Source organism: Cupressus sempervirens, chromosome 9 (assembly GCF_028749045.1).
Source record: "Cupressus sempervirens isolate cs-2001-9-10 chromosome 9, ASM2874904v1, whole genome shotgun sequence".
Lineage (NCBI taxonomy): Eukaryota > Viridiplantae > Streptophyta > Pinopsida > Cupressales > Cupressaceae > Cupressus > Cupressus sempervirens.
The window spans coordinates 158,032,151-158,050,995 of record NC_143126.1 but is presented as its reverse complement, the minus strand read 5'-3'; the positions used below and the strand labels follow the sequence as shown (position 1 = coordinate 158,050,995).

The following is an 18,845-nucleotide window of genomic DNA, read 5'->3' as shown; positions in this document are numbered from 1 at the left end:
TATCACAACCTCACAACACATACATGCAAGGAAAGTGAAAGGGCACTTTGAGTAGACAAAACTATATGCATGACAAGCACTCTAAATTACATAGATATGCCAATTGGAGCTCAAATTCAATTCTCATCCACCTTGCATGCGTATGTTTCTTCCTTGTAATCAAGAACTCCTTGTTGCATTCAAAAAACAATAATATTACTAATAAGATTCAATTGTGAAAATTCCAAGACAAATGTTGTAGCCCATGTTTCACGAGTAGTGTTCACAAGAACCCCTCTCTAAGGAGAATGAAGTTTCCTCCAAGGTTAAGCTCAATTAGTTTGCTAACCCATACCCAAGCTAAATGAGCTTAACCTCGAAGGAAACTCCATGGATAAGCGCACTTGAACTCCCAAGAAGACCCAATACTATGAGCAGCACCTAGATGCAGGGAGCCAAGAGTGTTCCATTCATTCTCATGAGAGATTTTTTTTGAACCACCATTCATGAAGCATCAATGAGTTTGACACGAAAAATACACAATTCAATTCTAATAGAAATATCACAATTTGACTTATTGTGAAAAATACCTCAACTTAGCAATTAAACAATATATGCCCTGCTCTTCCAAAGTTGAAGTCGTTACAGCATAGTGTGGAAACTAGCCATCACTCTAAAGTTCATTTATAATTTGGTTACCAAAGCCATTTCATTTTATTTTTTAACCACATTTGCCATTATGTGGTGCAAATTAGTTAGACATAAAAGCAATTAAACAATATATGCCCTGCTCTTCCAAAGTTGAAGTCGTTACAGCATAGTGTGGAAACTAGCCATCACTCTAAAGTTCATTTATAATTTGGTTACCAAAGCCATTTCATTTTATTTTTTAACCACATTTGCCATTATGTGGTGCCAATTAGTTAGACATAAAATCCCATTGTTAAAAACAAAATTGTTCTTAATGGATAGCAAGGTGACATATACTAATCAATTCAATAATTTCCAGGTTATGATTAATGATTAAAAGTTCAGTCAAATTTAAAATTTTCTGAAAATATGAGTGATGATCTTGAGCAATTTGCAGTCAGGTGCTTAACGCTGACAAGATTTTCTCAGATGCTCAATCGATCTTCTACCTCTCCTGGCCAGAACATTATGCATAAAACGTTTCTCTGCCACAATATTCGCCAAACATATGTTAAAAAAAAAACTGAACAGGGAGTCGCCCAATCCTTCTATTTTGATTGACTTCTGCAGAATTTCCAGTTGGCAAAAATCTGGAGCCTTCAACTACTAAGTTCGTGAAGAATTAATTACCATTTGGGAAGCGTCTACAATAGCTGTGAAAATATTCATAGTCGAATAGAGACGCAGCAGGAAAAATTAATTTTCTACACTCTTTGACAGTTAATTACAACAAAATTACTCAGTATGAGCCCAACATAAACAATGCCCAGATAAATGCACTACTACTAGTCAAGATCCCCATTATTGAACTCTCTGCAAGAGTTTCTGCACCATTATTTTTTGTTGTATCCCACTCAAGTACTCTGCATTCATGATCGCATTGGAAACCAGAATGACCGTAGAAGGAGATGGAGCATTCACCTTAACTCACCCCAAAAAAGAAAAACATAAGCTCTTGTGTGATCTCAAAATATTCATCTCACAATATAAAAAATAAAATTTAAGGTGGTCTATTACCCAAACTCGGCCATTTAATCCAACTGCTATCTCAAATGATATACTCTTCCCAAGTTCCTCAAGAACAGGACAGGTAGGCTTGCTCAATAACCTGCAGATAGAAAAAACAATGCTCATAAGTTATAGCCACACATCTACCTTACAAAGCCACACAATAATCTTGAAAATCCTTAACAATGTCATAACTTCACTCGTCAGTTGGGTTTACCAAACAAACAAAAAACTCATGATTTAGCACACACACCTATTTTTTACCCTTTTTGACTTTTTATTTTTTTATTTCCCTCTTTGCAAAACAAAGAGTTCCGTAACACAAAACTTAAGCCTAGGATTATTTTCTAGAAATTGCAAGAAAAGCAAAGGTATTAACGCAACCTACGCTCGTGCTAATCCAGTTGAACTTTCAAACATGTAGCCTCCAGTCAAACCACCAAATTCGGAAGCCTTGCCGCTTGCTGAAATAGATATCAAAAGCACATAAAAGTCAGCTTTGCTCTATTCAAGATAAAGTCGAACCAAGTTTTCATTCTCAGTCTCAGTCTCTTCCAACTAAATTGCACCTAACCTGATGTTTAGTTTCTTTAAAAATCTACACAGGCATAAATGAGAAATATTTTCATGCTGTAAGTTTATAACCATCTACAAATAACAACTCCAGAAGAGGGATGTTCATCCAGGTCAAATTACATTATACAATACATATAATTTGATGAGAATTCATTAGGTAAGATCCTTATCCCACTTGCATTTGCAGCAAGAGTCAACTTAGCATCTGCAACCTAGTTTAACAGTCCTGCTTAGCAACTACCATGATAACCTAGTCAAAAGGGGGTAGAAGTCTCTCAGATGCTGTTCCATGTCAAGGAAAACAATATGCGATTATAGAGGAGACTGCAAGGATCAGAAAATTAGGAGTGAGCAGGGGAGGAAATTCCAGGAGATGAAAAACAGGATCAATTCTGGACTTCGACAATGAAGAAGAGACACAAATGATTAGAGTTAATGTAGGGTAGACAATAAAGAAAACAGATAGCGTAGGATAAACTTCACAACCTTTAGTACTCTGGTCAATAGCTACTCTACAGATTAACAAATAAACATTTCGACAAGGCCTTTTTCTGAGAAAAGTTGTGAATCGAATAATAGTCTCTGAAATTTGATTATACTTGATCAAGAAGAATTCTCCATGAATGATTAGTATTTTGTACCAACCATTTCTCACGGCCATGGTATCAAGGCCAGATCTTGCAATTAATGTTTGTTACTGCTACTTACTATTTCTGTTTCCTATTCTATCTTGTCATACAATGCTTATACTGTAATTAATACTGCAGAAATCTTCAAAATGTTGTGCTCAAGTTTCAGCTAATGAAAGTGAGATGGTGATATCAAGGACTCTTCTTAAATGTTTTTATGTTCATTTTCCATTTTCACTTACCACTATAAAGGACATCTCACATATATACATATACCCTAGTGCTAACTAGAGACACAAGCATTGTTATTTTCTCTTTGATATGCATGTGCACAAGCACAGTCAAGCCACAAGTAAAGCATGTTGACCAGTAAATGGCCGTCAACTGCAACTCATTACCCCATTAAAAAAAATGCTTCGTTGCTTCAACAGTTACTACAGAATCATGGAGAATACAATGAAACACAATGGATAAAGAAACTGCATCGATTAATGTCACAAGGGATGCCTAACTGGGTTATCTCAAAATCATCCCCTTGTCTCATGTGTCTATGAGACGGGAACAGTTAACAACCCTAATTATCCCCTAAGGGCTTAGCACACAAATCTGGAAATGCTGTGTCTCTGTATAAGAATATCTGAGAGATGTTCAGAAATTTTTTCGTGGATGAGAGGATGCCAAGACATTCTGAAGCATGTTTCAGCAATTTAGCATTACTATCAGTAACAGGACAATCAATGAGAACAAACCTTACTTATTCTCACTGGAAATGTATAATTATAAGCTACCAGAAATTGATGATCCCTCAAACAGAAAGCCCAATTAGTGTTTCCAATCTTGTGCTGATATCAGCTTGTGCTTTAGAGCAGATCGATAGTGATCCCTTGCCATCTGAATTCATGGCACATGAATTGTAAGAGGAAAGATAACCAATGCTATCTGTTGCATCTCTTTTCCAAATGTAGACAGCACATGGTATATAGCAGTAGTGACAGTATAGTTGTAAAACACATGACGACAAAATTTCAGAGACCCAAAAAATTCAAAATCTCAAGCTTGGCAAAATTTCCAAACTTCGAATAGAAAAAAGAAATGTAAAATAATCTTAAAAACCATGCGCACTGAAGGTCGTAAGTAGTTTTCCCTTCATTTATAGATTTAAGACAAGTTCATTTCTATCAGTGTCATATGAGATTATTAATTTCAAATCTAGATAAATATATATGCGATTACAAAAATTTATCATCTACTTCCAAATAATCATTATGATCTTATCAATTCTCCATACATGGAACCTACCCTGGTTGTGGTGTTAACAATAATTTTGATATCACAATCTAAGTGAAGTTATTCCACTTTGAATTGGATAGCCATCTCAATTGCAAGAAGAGCAGCCTCAGTTTCCACCTCATTGTTGGTACCATCTATGTGCTTCTTTGACTCAACTGTTAAAACGTTACTAGTTGTGTCTCTAGCCATGTAGCAAGCCCCAAAAACACCTGAGTTGCCTACTGGGGCCCCATCAAATTTTATTTTGATCCAATCATCATCTGGTTTTTTGCTCTCCACTTCCCTCTCTTCATGCTACTAGGATTAACTCTAGGAAGTCCACAAGAGAGCCAACATGTAATTTATACAAATTTCATATAAGTTTTTGTGTCTGTGTATACAAATATCTATATGCGTAAATTGAATGAAGATGAAAGAAGAGATCACCACGGTTGTTTCTTAAGATCGACAAGCATAAATTTAATGTTAAGGCCAAAATGCTAAATTACACCAAAGGAGAATCAGAAAAGTTATCATCCAACATCTACAACAACTCCCCTTCCACACTTGATGACTGGTAAAACAGTTATAATTCTAGCTCAAATGGCATTCTTGACCTTCACCGCATGTTTGCATACCATACTGTGGCTGATACTCTTTCGCGATTCGCAGGATGGATCTTCTCTTGTATCCATTGACAAAGAAAGATTATATAACATCATCATTATCATTATAACAATAGTTCATTAACAGAATTAAAATACATGAATCATTCATAAACAAGTCCACCATAATTCTTTCCCAATATTCCACATACAAAATTTAAATCATCATAATCATATTTTACAAATTCAAATAAATTGGTGAATTCTCTAACCATCTAGCTTCACATTTCGCATGAAATAGTTATTAGAGCTATTTAAAAGCTCACAAGGGATGTAATAGTGCGCATGTAGAGGGGAATTGGACGTTGTGTTTCTAGAGACTTCATCAGCTAGGGTTTGAAAGAGCTTATCTTGCTATTATGGATCACACCCAGATAAATTTAGTTTGGCCAATGAAGTTGGACCTGGGGTATTGTAATTTGTGTCCATTTTCAGTGAGCCAGATTATATATTTGGTGAGCAGAACCAGCTATTTTGTTGCAGCATTTTATGGGTATGTTGGATTTAAATATGTAATGTCATTCAATGATTGAGGTTGCTCATAGTTTTGAGAAGTATTTTATATCCAACTCAAAATATAAATCTGGAATTTAAGGCTCTTTGTATTTTTTAATATTTTCAATTTTTTGAGTTATTAGTTAGCTACAAAAATTTATATTATCCATATTCTGTTTGTCATTCCAAAACTATTGCAAACACTTTCAAAACAAAATAGACATAGACACAAAACAAGGAAACATTCTCCAGTGGTATCAAAGCAGTATATCCTAGTATCCTACCAAACCTGGAGGGCGCAATATGACAAAATAGTGATGTCATAATGGGAACAATATCCATTTCCACTATATCATCTCAGAAACAGATATAATCAAATTTAATTGCCGAATAATAGAGGGTTTAGAGGGACTTGATATGAAACTGGGGGACAAGAATGTAAAAGATCTAGGAGAAGGGGTTTATGAATTTGATGGATCCCTTTGTTAAATGGCAACAAGCTGCAAAACAAAGGGCACAACGAAATCGGTGTTTGGATCTATGAACAGAGATGATGGCTCAACAAATGGGAATAAATATTTGTGCAAATAATGTAGGTAATAATGGACACAGTAATTGAAGCAACAATGGCCAAGGAGAAAACTCAATACATGGTGGGAATGTAGTACATTAGAAAATAAGTACATAAAATCAAGGCTTCTTATGCCTACCTTTTCACATAGGGCAGGAAATAACCAATTTGAAGAATCAGTTTCGGAGAGATTGGAAGAGTGGAGGCCTTGTGTCCCAATTGGCTATCTCAAAGGGGGACTATATGGATGTTAGGATGAAACAAAAACCCCGCACTAGTGATAGAGCAAAAATTATGACTTACCGAACGGCGAAAAGGGTAGGGAAGCTAACTCTACCTTATTATTATGGCTCAAGGAAGACTTCATCGAGAGCTTGGGTCTAGAAGGTAGACACCTATTTCTACCTCAATCCTATGCTAAAGGAAGAGGCTATTAAGTATGCAGCTATACATATTGATGGCATTGTACATGAGTGGTGACATCATGAGATAATCACCATGGGGGCATGATAGGATCACCTCTTATGCATATTTTACATAGAAGTTGATTGAGAGACTTGATTAAAAGAACCTGGAGCTGCATTTCAAAGAGTTGGCACAGACAAAAAAATGGGGAACAATTGATACACATATTGCAGATTTTCAGAGGCTTGCATTGTTAGTGATTGGTATTTCAGAAAGAAGTCTCTGGTTGTTTTTATCATAGTTTTAGGTGTTGAATTATGTAGCTGCATTAGAGATCATATTATCTCTGTTAAAGGACAATAGTTTTCTATCTGCAATTTTGCTATGGCTACCATGCTGGAGACTTATTAATCATTGTTGGTTTTTGATATCTGATCCTCTACTGTTTGTGCATGACATGTTCAACTCATATTCTTGCTGGCATCGTGTCTACTTCTCCTGATGTGGACACTATGTGCTTGTTGACATGGCATCACTGGCGGTGGAGACTCAAACATTTACCACTTTTTTGTTGCTTTGGCTCTGATGGTCTGCTTTTTCACCATTCCAAATTTTTGAGAAATTCGTCTGAAAATCCAGATGAAATGTGTGAGATTAGGGTTTGCATGTTTTTGTTGCAGAGGTTTTGGTGGAAAAACCCTAGGTTTTTTACCTATGCCCTAAGTTGGGTAAGTTTATAAGTCATCTTTTGTAAACCCAAGGTTATTTTGAAAATATTTTGAAAACATGTCAAGACTTAATAAAAAAATTATCCAAGGTATGTTATAAACCTCCTAAGTCTCATGTCCTAGCAAGAGTTCGTAAACCAAATAGCAATATTCTATATTCCCTCCCGATCTCACGATCAAAGGTTGTAGCATCGTAAAAGAGCTTTCAAACTGTTTCGATCTTACGCCTAGCGTTGAAATCGTATGATCGTAGGGAAATGTGTTTGAAGTTAAAATGTGTCCCGAACATACGTCTCAAGTGTTGAGTGTAAATGCATAAGCTTATTCCTCAAAGGTAAAATTGCCTCCCGATCTTACATTTTGAAGGTCAAGCATATGTTCGTAAGATAAAGTGCTAATGGTTCACAAGGAGTTATGATGATACGCTAAAGGGGAAATCATAAAGGTGTAAGGTATGATGAAAAGTCATCCGAAGATATGACCGAAGCAATGAGCGTAAGTTCGTAAAGGATTTATATTAAGGTTTTTGTTTCCCTAAACTTGTGTCCTAAAGGAAAGCGTATGATCGCAAGTATAACTTGAGGGTTGTCACAATGTTACGTCCAAAGAGGAAGTGTAAAGGTGTATGTCCATTTTCAAAGATGCTTGATGGAGAGTTAAGCGTAACATCATATGGTAAATTCTGAAGCTTCCCTGAGTTACGGTTGAAGGTTAGCATATGAGAGGAGGCTTGTTTCAAGAGGATTACAATGTAACAACAAGGGTTAATCGACAATCAAGCATAAGATTGTAGTTAAAGGGAAACATGACAGCTAAAGGTTCTGATTGTCCAATAAACTGCCAAAGCGTAAGAGTGGAGATCTCCAACAGTCAAGCTTGCAAACCTACAACCCAAGGGTAATTCAATTGAGCGTAAAGGCGTAACCTTAAAAGTTAAAAAGTGCATAAACATAATTCACATAGAAGTACAAAGGACAAAGGTTTCGGCCAATCAGAGTTTTTTGCATAAAATATGAATTGCTAAGCTGGAGGCTAACATCACCAAATTTCTGAAACGACACCCTGATTGTAATTTTGAATCCTCATCCATGCAAGCATTAAATGGAATAAGTGGAGTTGATGGGGCGTGTTCTTACATAAAGACATTCTTTATAATCGAAAAGTACCAATTGCCAAAAGCCAAAAGAGTCATTGAGTTGCAGATCACTTGAATTTCCAAATTTGAAGAGATTTTCTTGGTATTTTCAAAGTTCTGCTACAGAAGGAAAAATGTCAGAAGCAGGAGGTGATGAGGCACAGTCAGAGGAGGTGGAGATTGTCCAAGCATCATCTTCAAAGACTGGAAAAACAAGGCAAAGAAAGCCAAATAAGTATGTTGATGAGTGGGCTAAACTTTTGCCAGGATCGTCAAATGTTATCTCTGCAAATGACCATAGCTTCAGTGATCCTTATATTGCAGGGTGTCATTTGTCCGAATACAAACGGATGTGCACTTTTCATGTTCTTTTATAGCAACAAATTTAAAAAGCCACCAGCTTCAAATCCATGGAGAAGAAATCTGGTAAAGCTTATTTTGCCTAAAGTGTTTGTGGATGTAGATTTGTTGAAAGCCCTAATAGCGGCTTATAAGTTATAACCCTACTACCAAGTCATTACATAAGAAGGATGGTAGCATTTTGTGCACATTGGATCGTGCATCTTTAATAGAAACTTTTGGACTTGAGGGACAAATGAGTGTGGAGATTGATATTCAAGAATTCTAGGAAAAGTTTTAAAGAAATGTTATATTCTACACTGGTAAGGTGGTGATTCACCACATCCCTTATGAGTTGAAATCTATAAGAGAGATTCCCAAGAAGGTAGATAAGATGCTACCAGTTGATAAATTTAAGAATTACATGCAAAACACATTCTATGGTTTACATAAGGCTTTGGGAAGTGATGGATCAGATATGGTGTATGGACTTACCTCATGGCTTTAAATATCCAGGATCAATTCACAAATATCAAATATGATTATGTAAAGTACATTATTGAGAAGATGAAAAAGAACAAATTGCTGCTGCTCAGAGGAGAGAGTTTGGAAACTTTAAGTTTCATCACTACTCATTGTTAATACATCTCATTTTGTACAAAAATGTTGGCTACTTCAGTGCTGATTTCATTGATCAGACTTCAAAACTAGATGGAGACTTGCCAATAACTTTGGACTCAAGTATGGGATAAGCACTACCCTTATTCTTCTTTTGTTTCTTTTTTCAATAATTTTAGCTCTGTTGTCATGAGGATGTTAGGTGCCCTACCAGATAGGCTCCCCAAGTTTTTAACGAGGATATTAAGGCCAGTATGGCTAAAAGATGATGCCAAATTAGACCACAACTAGGGTGATGCCTTTTTGTTTCAAAATGTTTCAGCTGTCACAACCCCCACATATTCTACTAAAGTATGTACCACTTAGGTTGGGAATTATGGAATTTTTATGGCAACTGATCATGATGGATAGGGAGTATATAGGCCCTAAATTGCATAAAGGGACTTTCTTGTTTAGATGTTTTAAGATAGGGGATTTCACAGTTGGAAAGGAGTCAAATGACCAAATCCACAAATATCTGAGACATTACAACTTATCCTCTGCACCATACAGACTCTATGGCCCTAAGAATGTTGTTTGAAATGCACTAAAGGAAATACATGATCAGTTTGCCATGATGGTTGACAGTATCCTCATAATGTCAATTCTAACAATACTGGCTGTTCATAAGTAGGAGCCAAGTAGTGTATCCAAGGACATCTAAAAGGATGAGAAATTGTACATTGAAAATTTTGCATATGCCTCTACCCTCTGCATCAAATTGGTATCAGAGGATAGAAGAGATCAGTTGGTGAAGAGACGAGACGAGAAAACAAATAAGAGAAAAATAAAACCCAAAGATGCCTTCAAAATTGACTATGGAGAGAATAATTAGGGAGGCTAGAGACGCTCTTGCCCCAGAATTGAGAGCCATGAAAGAAGGCCTTGATGCAAGACTCACGTCAGTTGAGACCAACCAGGGAAGAGGAGTGGTCCCAGGAGATCTGAGTGACCAAGAAGAAGAAGTGGGTGAGTAAAACACACCACAAGAATAGGAAGAAGAAAGGGATGTACAAGAGTTCACGATGGAGAGATTGCTGAAGGTTGTTAAACATGATAGTTCCAAGATCAAGATGGACCTCCCAACATATTCAGGGGACTTGAATGGAAAACTCCTAGATCAACTTTTATAATTTTCACCCAATTGACTGTAAACTTTCCCAAATGATCCCAAATGAACATTATGGTCCAAAAGGACCTTATTTACACCAAATAACGCAAACAAGACAAGAAGACCCAAAATTGTATCCATAGGCACAAGGGTGCCCCTGCACCATTGCTTTCATAGGTCTAGTCAACTTTCACCACTAGCATGCTAGTGATAGATGTCAAGGTGTGCCTGATTTTAAAGGGTTTAGATAGATTTTCACTAGTAGTATGAAAGGAATGGAAGCCAGTAGTGTGCAGATGATGGATGCTGGGATCCACCTATTGCAGGAGTTCAGTATTGGCTTTGGTGTATTAGAGGAATTGTGCATTCCCTTTATGTTTTTTGCATAAGGTAGGATTTCCTGTTCTTGCTATTAGTTCAGTTTGTATGGTTTATGGTATAGGTGCTAGCTTTGGGTCTATGGTATAAACCATAGTTGGAAAACTCACCAAGTTCTGGAAAAAAAATTTGGGGAATACTTGGCCAGTTTTCAGCAAAAATTCGGCAACTCAAAAAAGTGCTTAAATTTAATTAAAAATGCATTTTTTTGCAAAATTAAATGAGAAGATGCATCCAATGAGTCAATAAATGAGATTTAAAAAACAAGCTTAGTCTTGATATACTTAAACACAAAGTGGGTACAAAATCGCATTCTCTTGATGAAAACTCATGGCTCGAAGCAAAATAGTAAATAACTTATGTAAAACTAAAAGTAAATACATCATTCCAATTGCATATTCCTCTTCTCAGTTCTAATCAAAACTAAGGGAGAGGTAGAACTAGAGGGTCTAATCTTAGAAGTCTGCACTGGCCATGATTGCCTTCTTGCTCGGTATGTGTAACTCAGTTTGTGGCTTGTCATCAATGCTAGATATAGCTCCACCTCTAGCTTCTCCTGGTACTAGTAGTGACAACTCATTCAATTCAATGTCATCCAGCATGAAACCAAATCCATGCCTTCCTCCATAGCCCACTTCTTCAAATCATTTGATGTCATCCTCTTCAAAAACTCCACTCCAAACCCACTGCAAATGTGCTTAAAACCCGCCTCAAGTCTGCTTCAAATCGATCAAAATCAGTTTACAATTGTTTGGTAGACTTTTCCGCTTTCAGCAAAATAAAAGTGAAGGAATGAGAAATGAAACTGATAAACAAGTCTGAGGTATATTCCGCTCCGTTATCAGTTCTAAGGGTTTTAATTTTGTGTCCTAAAAGGTTTTCAGTTAATGCTTTAAATTCTTTAAATCTCTTTAGGATTTCTTTTGATTATTTGCATTTTAAGAAGTAAATCCATGTTTTCCTAGAGAAGTCATCTATGAACAAAATATAATACCAGAATCCTCCAAGAGAAGGAATAGACATAGGTCCACATAAATCTGAATGAATTAATTCCAAAACATTATTTGTTTTCCTAGTGCTATCATGAAATGGACTTCTGGTGTTCTTACCCAGAGCGCACCCTTTGCATATGCTTGAGTGGTCTTTATTTAGTTTAGGTAATCCAATAACCATCTTCTCCATAGTTGATAAGGTTTTTAAATTTAGATGCCCTAATCTTCTGCGCCATATTTCATTTATGTCTGCAACTTCATGAACTAAGGCTTGAATAGGTCGACTAGATTCTGTATTCAATTCATACAAATATCTTTTTCTCTGATCAATCAACTTCGCTTTCTTGATTGAGGAGTTCTTTGCCCAAGTTAATACTTTGCCATCCACGAATGCAACATTATGCCCATCATCTTCAAGTGCTATAATTGAGATTAGATTTCTTTTAATTCTTGGTACATAGAGTACACCTTTTAGAAGAAGAGTATTTCTTGATTTTAGTTTCAAGGTGCAATTTCCAATTCCTTCAACGGAGTGTGCTGAATTATCACCAATGGTAACTTCACCATTAACCTTCTCTGATAGGGAGTCTAGTGTTTCTTTGTATCCCGTTATATGTCTAGAAGATCCACTATCAATTACCCATGCTTTATTTGAAATTTCATTTGATAGTGAGGAGTACACACAATTCTCAGGATCATAGGTATCTTCCTCCCTAATAACATTGTACAGTTTGCTTGTTGTTTAGAAATTTCAGGACAATTAGATCTATAGTGTCCAAATTTTTCACATTTGAAACACTTTATTTTAGATAGATCTTTCTTGGGTTTCCCATTCTTTTGATTTCCCCTTTTCTTCTTGAAATGCTTCTTTTTGCCCTTATATGAGTTTGTATTAAGAACACAAAGTTCTTCATCTTTTGTTTTCAATTTCCCTCATTTCTTTAGTTTTCTAGATTCTTCTTGAAGACAATCGTTCTTAAGTCTGTTGAAGTTGGGAAGATTATCTCTAGCACTTATTCCTTGTGCAAAAGTCTCCCATGAATCTGGTAATCCATCTATAGCCATTAGTGTTAATTCTATATAACTAATAATGGTTCCTATACTTGATAGTTCATCTCTAATGCCGGCAACCCTTAGGAAGTAAGAATTCATTGATTCTCCTTTCTTTTTTTTAATGTAATTTAGTTGCCTTTTTAGTGTTAGAACCCTAGTTGCATTGTTGATCTCATATGCATTTCGTAGTGCATTCATCATATCAAATGCAGTTTGATGTTTTGTAAACATGGGTACGATATCATTTTTTACTCCATCTAATATGATTTGAATTGCTTTCCTATTTCCTTTGCTCCAGATGGATTTATGAGGTTCAACTGGTGGTTGTTTGGATGCTTTATCAACCAATTGTCTTACATCATTCTCTTCAAGAATCATCATGATTCTGAATTTCCAGGCATCAAATCGTTCTTTCCCATCAAACCTGTCCTCGGGTCTGATTGTGTATGCCATTGAATATAGGAGATAGTTGCTAGATATATATGAAGTCTGATAACTAAATTTTGCAGAGCCTAGGTTCGACTACCAGAGTTCTGATACCATGTAAATAATCTGCTAATTCCATGCTTTTGATCAGACTTATCAACAATCTTTACCTGGTGAATACTGAACTTCTCAAATTCTGATGCAAGGAGGAATGATCAACCTTTGATCTGATCTGAAATGGGAGTATCTCTGCAATATATATTCATTGGATATTGTTGCTTGAAGGAGCAGACTAAATGTAATTGTGTGTCCATCAAACTACAAGAATAACCTACCTATATATCATCACTAAATTGGATGTCCCTTCATTAATGAACATATATCTCCTCTCTAGAAGTTGGCAATCTGCAAAGAAAAACATATTAATTACTAACAAACACAATGTGTTAGATTAGTAATGAATATTAACAAATCCTTTAGAAATCGCCGGCACACAAGCAAAGTATAAAACTAAATGCCAATCGTATGATATTCAAGGTGAGAAGATGAAGTGCTGACTGCACATTCAGACCTGTAGGATTTTCGGGTTACATACTTAACAACCCCCTTCTACAGGAAAGATATTTAACAAAGGGCCACTCTCTAAGCCAAATTTTGATAAAAAACCTTTTCCGAACAACACACCACCTATAAACATATTAGAAAAGGAAGAGCGTGATGAACTCAAAAGAAAAAAATTGTGCTTCAATTGTAGAGAAGCATGGGCACCAAGTCATAGATGTTTGGGAAAAGGGGAAATTCACTACATTAAAGTAGTGAAGATGAGGAAAATATAGATCCAAATCAGGAGCAAGATCCTAAAACTATAGGACAGGTTTAGGAAGATCCACCAGGGGAGGGTGAACTAGCAACAATGACAGGAACTCCACATTTTAATATCTTCACAGTAAGAGGAGTTTTACAGGGGCAACGAGTCATTGTTATGATAGATAGTGGTGCTACACATAATTTCATTGATACTACTCTTGTTAAAAATTGTGGCTTACATACAGTGAAACATGAAGGTTTTGGTGTCCGAGTAGTAGGTGGTACTACTTTAGTAAGCACACATAAGGTTCCTCAATTAAGTATTACTCTTGGTAATTATACAGTAATAGATGATTTTCATGTGGTTGATTTGGCTAACCCTAATGTTATGTTGGGCATTCAATGGTTGATAACTTTGGATAAATACTCACATAGTTTCAAACGTATGGAATTTTCTTTCGGAATTAATGGAGAAAAGGTAATTCTCAGAGGAATGTCAAATGGTGGACCCCGAGTTGTGTCTGCTAATAGAATGGAGGCCATTTTCCATCATGGTGATATAGCTTGGTCAACACAATGCTTTATCTGCATTAATGTAACAGGTTTTGAATCTAAACATTATCAAGATGATTTGTTGTAGATTTTAGATTCACATAGTGTGGTTTTCAACTTTTCAGTGACATACCTCCAGGAGTATCTCCAGATAGACGGTTTGAACATACTATTGAGTTGGAAGAAGGCACAAAGCCAGTTATTACTACTCCTTATAGACATCCTAAGGCATTCAGAGATGAAATAGAAAAGGCCATTAAAGAGTTGCTAGATATGGGACATATCAAGCCTAGTTCAAGTCCATTTGCTTCTTCAATAGTGCTGCTCAAAAAGAAAGATGAGACTCTTCGCATGTGTATAAATTATTGTGCCCTCAATAAAAAGACCATAAAAAACAGGTATTTGATTCCTCACATCGATGAATTGTTAGATGAATTTCATGGTGTTGTATATTTTCTAAAATTGATTTAAGCTCTGGATACCATTAGATAAAACTAAGGGAACATGATATTCATAAAACTGCTTTCCATTATGGTCACTATGAATTTTTTGTCATGCCGTTTGGACTGACAAATGCTCTAGCAACATTTCAATATTGTGTGAATCATAATTTTAATAAACAATTGAGGAAGTTTTTGTTAGTTTTCTTTGATGATATACTGATTTACAACAAGACTTGGGAGGAACACTTGAAACATATTGATGAGATTTTGGGTATTAGGGAATCAACACTCCCTTTATGCAAAAGCATCTCAATGTGAATTTGATATGACCCAAATTTTATATCTGGGACATATGATTAGTGCCAAAGGTGTGTGTAGGTACATCAGGAGAATATTTGAGCCATTTTTGGATTGGCCACCGCCACAGAATCATTCAGATCTCAAAGGTTTCTTTGTTTATGCAATTATTACAGGAGATTTGTTAAGAGATTTTCATAGCTTGGAGCACTATTAATAGATCTTACCAAAAGGGGGCTTTTAGGTGGACTGAAGAAGCAGAATAGGTATTTGACAAACTCAAGAAGGTAATGAGTTCTTGCCCAGTTCTTGCACTTCTTGATTTCAATCAGCCTTTTGTATTAGAATGTGATGCTTCAGGTGAAGGAATAGGGGCTGTTTTAATGCAAAATAAGCACCCTATTGCTTATGAAAGTAGAAAACTCAATAGTGCTAAACGATTGTATTCAATATATGATAAGGAAATGTTGGCAATTATGCATGCTTTGGCTAAATTTCGACAATATTTGATGGGTGGTAGGTTTGTGATTAGAACTGATCGTAACAATTTGAAATATTTTTTGCACTAGAAAGATTTGAATGACAGGCAATAGAAGTGGATCAGCAAGATCCAAGCTTATGATTTTGAAATTGAATATGTTAAAGGTAAGAACAATGTGGTTGTTGATGCATTATCTAGGAAACCTGAAATAAATGCTATCTCGAGAGTAACAACTGATTGGAAATCTCTGCTTTTAGTAGAATATTCTAAAAATACATTTGTATGTGACTTTTGGATGTGAATATTCAGGATGAAAGATACAAGGTTATAAATGAGATCATTTATTATAAAGATAGAACTTTCCTTGTACTAGGATCTAAAGTGAAATTGAAGATTATGCAGGCACTTCATGATTTACCTTTGGCAGGACACCCTAGTTATTTCAAAACGTATAGGCAAATAGGTGAACGGTTCACATGGAAAGGGCTAAAAAATGATGTCTTACGTTATGTGAAGGAATGTATCACATGCCAACAAAATAAAGCTGAGCATTCCTATCCAGCAAGACTACTTCAACCTTTACCCATTCCAGAACAAAAATAGGAAAGGGATTCTATGGATTTCATTACCGGTTTGCCCTGAGTACAAGGTAAAGATTGTATTTTTGTTGTAGTTGATAGATTGACAAAATTTGCACATTTCTTTGCTATCACTATCAAATTCACCACAGATCAGGTTGCAGAATTATTTTTCAAAGAGGTGTTCTGCTTACATGGTTTGCCAAAAAACATATCAATGAAAGAGATAGCAAATTCCTAAGTATCTTCTGGGAAGAATTATTCAAGTTAACAGGTACAAAGTTGAACCATAGTACCAACTACCATTCGCAAACAAATGGACAAACAAAGATTGTGAACAAGTGGATTGAAGGTTTCCTTCGTAATTATGTGGCTAGACATCAAAAGGTTTGGATCAAATGGTTGTATTTAGGAGAATTTTGTTACAACACGACATATCATATGTCTATTGGTATGACTCCATTCAAGGCTTTGTATGGATATGATGTTGTATTCTTTGTTGATATTGCTTTTGACAATAGCAATGTACTCAAAGCTCAGAACTGGCTTCAGGAAAGTCAAGATATTCTAAAGGCACTTAAGGATAACTTGCAATCTGCTCAGAATCAACAAAAACTTTATGCAAATAGGAAACGTACGGAGTGCAATTTTGATGAAGGTAAGTAGGTATATCTCAGGCTACAACCCTATTAAAAGTCTTCTCTCAAATGTAGTGGTGCTGAGAAGTTGAAAGCTCGCTTCTATGGAACTTACCAGATTGTTCAAAAAATTGGTGTTTTCACTTATGAACTGAATCTTCCAAAGGGTAGCCGCATACACAATGTCTTTTGCATTTCATGCCTTAAGAAGGCATTAGGCAAATAGGTAGCATTTTTTGAAGAATTACCACCTTTGGATTCAGAGGGAAAATTGGAAACCGTTCCCCACAAAATCTTGGATGTTCGTGAAAGGCGTTTATGTAATCGCTCCATCAAGGAATATTTGATTCAATGGAAAAATTCGTCAGTGGATGATGCTATATGGGAAGGTGAACAGGTGTTGCAACATCCAAATTTATAGTTGCTTGTGGGCAAGCAACAAGAGGGAGGGGAGATTTCTAATGGACCTCTAGAACTATTAATATAAAGATAGAGAAAGGAGAATAAAATATTAATTATTTTATATTAGATTTCAAATCTTATGAACTAATATAAATTAATTAATAATTCATGGAAAAAAACAAAATAATAATAATGTTTTGAGTTAATAAGTGCTTAATTAAGGAGTCTGTTTCTTTGGAAGTTTACGAAAACTCTACCCGGGTACTCCAATTTAAATAGGTATTGTGTGAAATTGGAAAGTAGAGGAAAGATTTGAAGAAATAATCTAAAGGATGGAAGAGAGTGGTTGAAGTTTCTTTTCGTCAAGCTCTCCTGACCTAGTAGAAATAATATTGGCGCAAGAATACATTATTTTTTGTGTGACTCGCAAGAGGACAAGAAGCAGTGAATCCAATCGGCGGCTATTGCAATCAGGAGTAACGAGAGGTTGCTCAATTAGGCTTGGTGGCTATTGTGTACATAAAAAGATAAGGAGTTTGTCCTTACTACTCCTGGTGATTGTTTTCTCTTAATCTGGCGGCAATTGTATCTTAACAAAAGTCAAGAGATTTAATCGAGAAAGATTTATCGGCGGTATTGAAACAGTATGAAGACAAAAATATATTCCATCCTGTTCGGTGACTATCCAGAAAGAGATGTGGGCAATCTATTTTCAAATTGACAGGATAAGCCTTTAATTTGTGCAAGGATGAATCGAATGTGTGTGGTAGTCAACCCAGTTAGAAATTAAAGGCAATATTCCTATAACTCTATTTTCAAATAGGCAATATAGACATTCATGTCAGGTGCATTTTTAAAAACAAATTTTAATTTTAATTCCCACTACTATGGTAACTCAGGAAGATTCAAATATAAATGTTGTTATTTATTGAATAAAATGGATCATACTATTTGCATTATCCGGTGTACTTCAGTTAGAGTCAATAAAATTCCTATGCTCCAATTTGCAATTTCATTTTGCTGAAACTTCCTTAGAAAAGATTAAAGAAAATAAAAAAGGAATGTTACATGAGACTCACTACTTGAGCCATCAATTGGAAATCTGCCCCCTAGCATTCACATTTATGCTAAACAAAGAATCACTCTCTATTTCAACTCTCAAACAACCTTTTTAGAAAAGATTAAAGAAAATAAAAAAGGAATGTTACATGAGACTCACTACTTGAGCCATCGATTGGAAATCTGCCCCCTAGCATTCACATTTATGCTAAACAAAGAATCACTCTCTATTTCAACTCTCAAACAACCTTTTTGGACACACAGTTTGGTTCCCTTGGCCAATATTTCTAATTCAACTTCATTGTTTGAGGCAATGCGTAGGTATCCATACAAAGCCTAGATGCAAGATCCGATGCTGTTCCTAATAATATAACCGATCCCGGCTTCTCTGGGTTACCTCTTGCTGCCCCGTCCATGTTCAACTTCACTCACTCATTGGGCAGAATTGTTCAACGAGCCTCAACTCTTATATTTGTTTGCTT

At 35.8% G+C, this 18,845-nt stretch overlaps 1 protein-coding gene across 3 annotated transcripts in view; it reads right to left on the bottom strand.

Moving 5' to 3' along the window:
• Window positions 1-973: 973 nt before the first annotated feature.
• LOC149537997 (uncharacterized) overlaps window positions 974-18,845 on the bottom strand; it is a 71,886-nt gene continuing 54,014 nt past the window's right edge. For all 3 annotated transcript variants that reach the window (XM_089799389.1, XM_089799387.1, XM_089799388.1), the window contains 3 exons: window positions 2,066-2,141; window positions 1,687-1,777; window positions 974-1,590 (listed from right to left, as the gene is read on the bottom strand). In XM_089799389.1, the coding sequence (XP_089655515.1) occupies window positions 1,471-1,590; window positions 1,687-1,777; window positions 2,066-2,141 (287 nt within the window). In that variant the 3' untranslated portion in view covers window positions 974-1,470. The remainder of the gene's footprint in view (window positions 1,591-1,686; window positions 1,778-2,065; window positions 2,142-18,845) is intronic.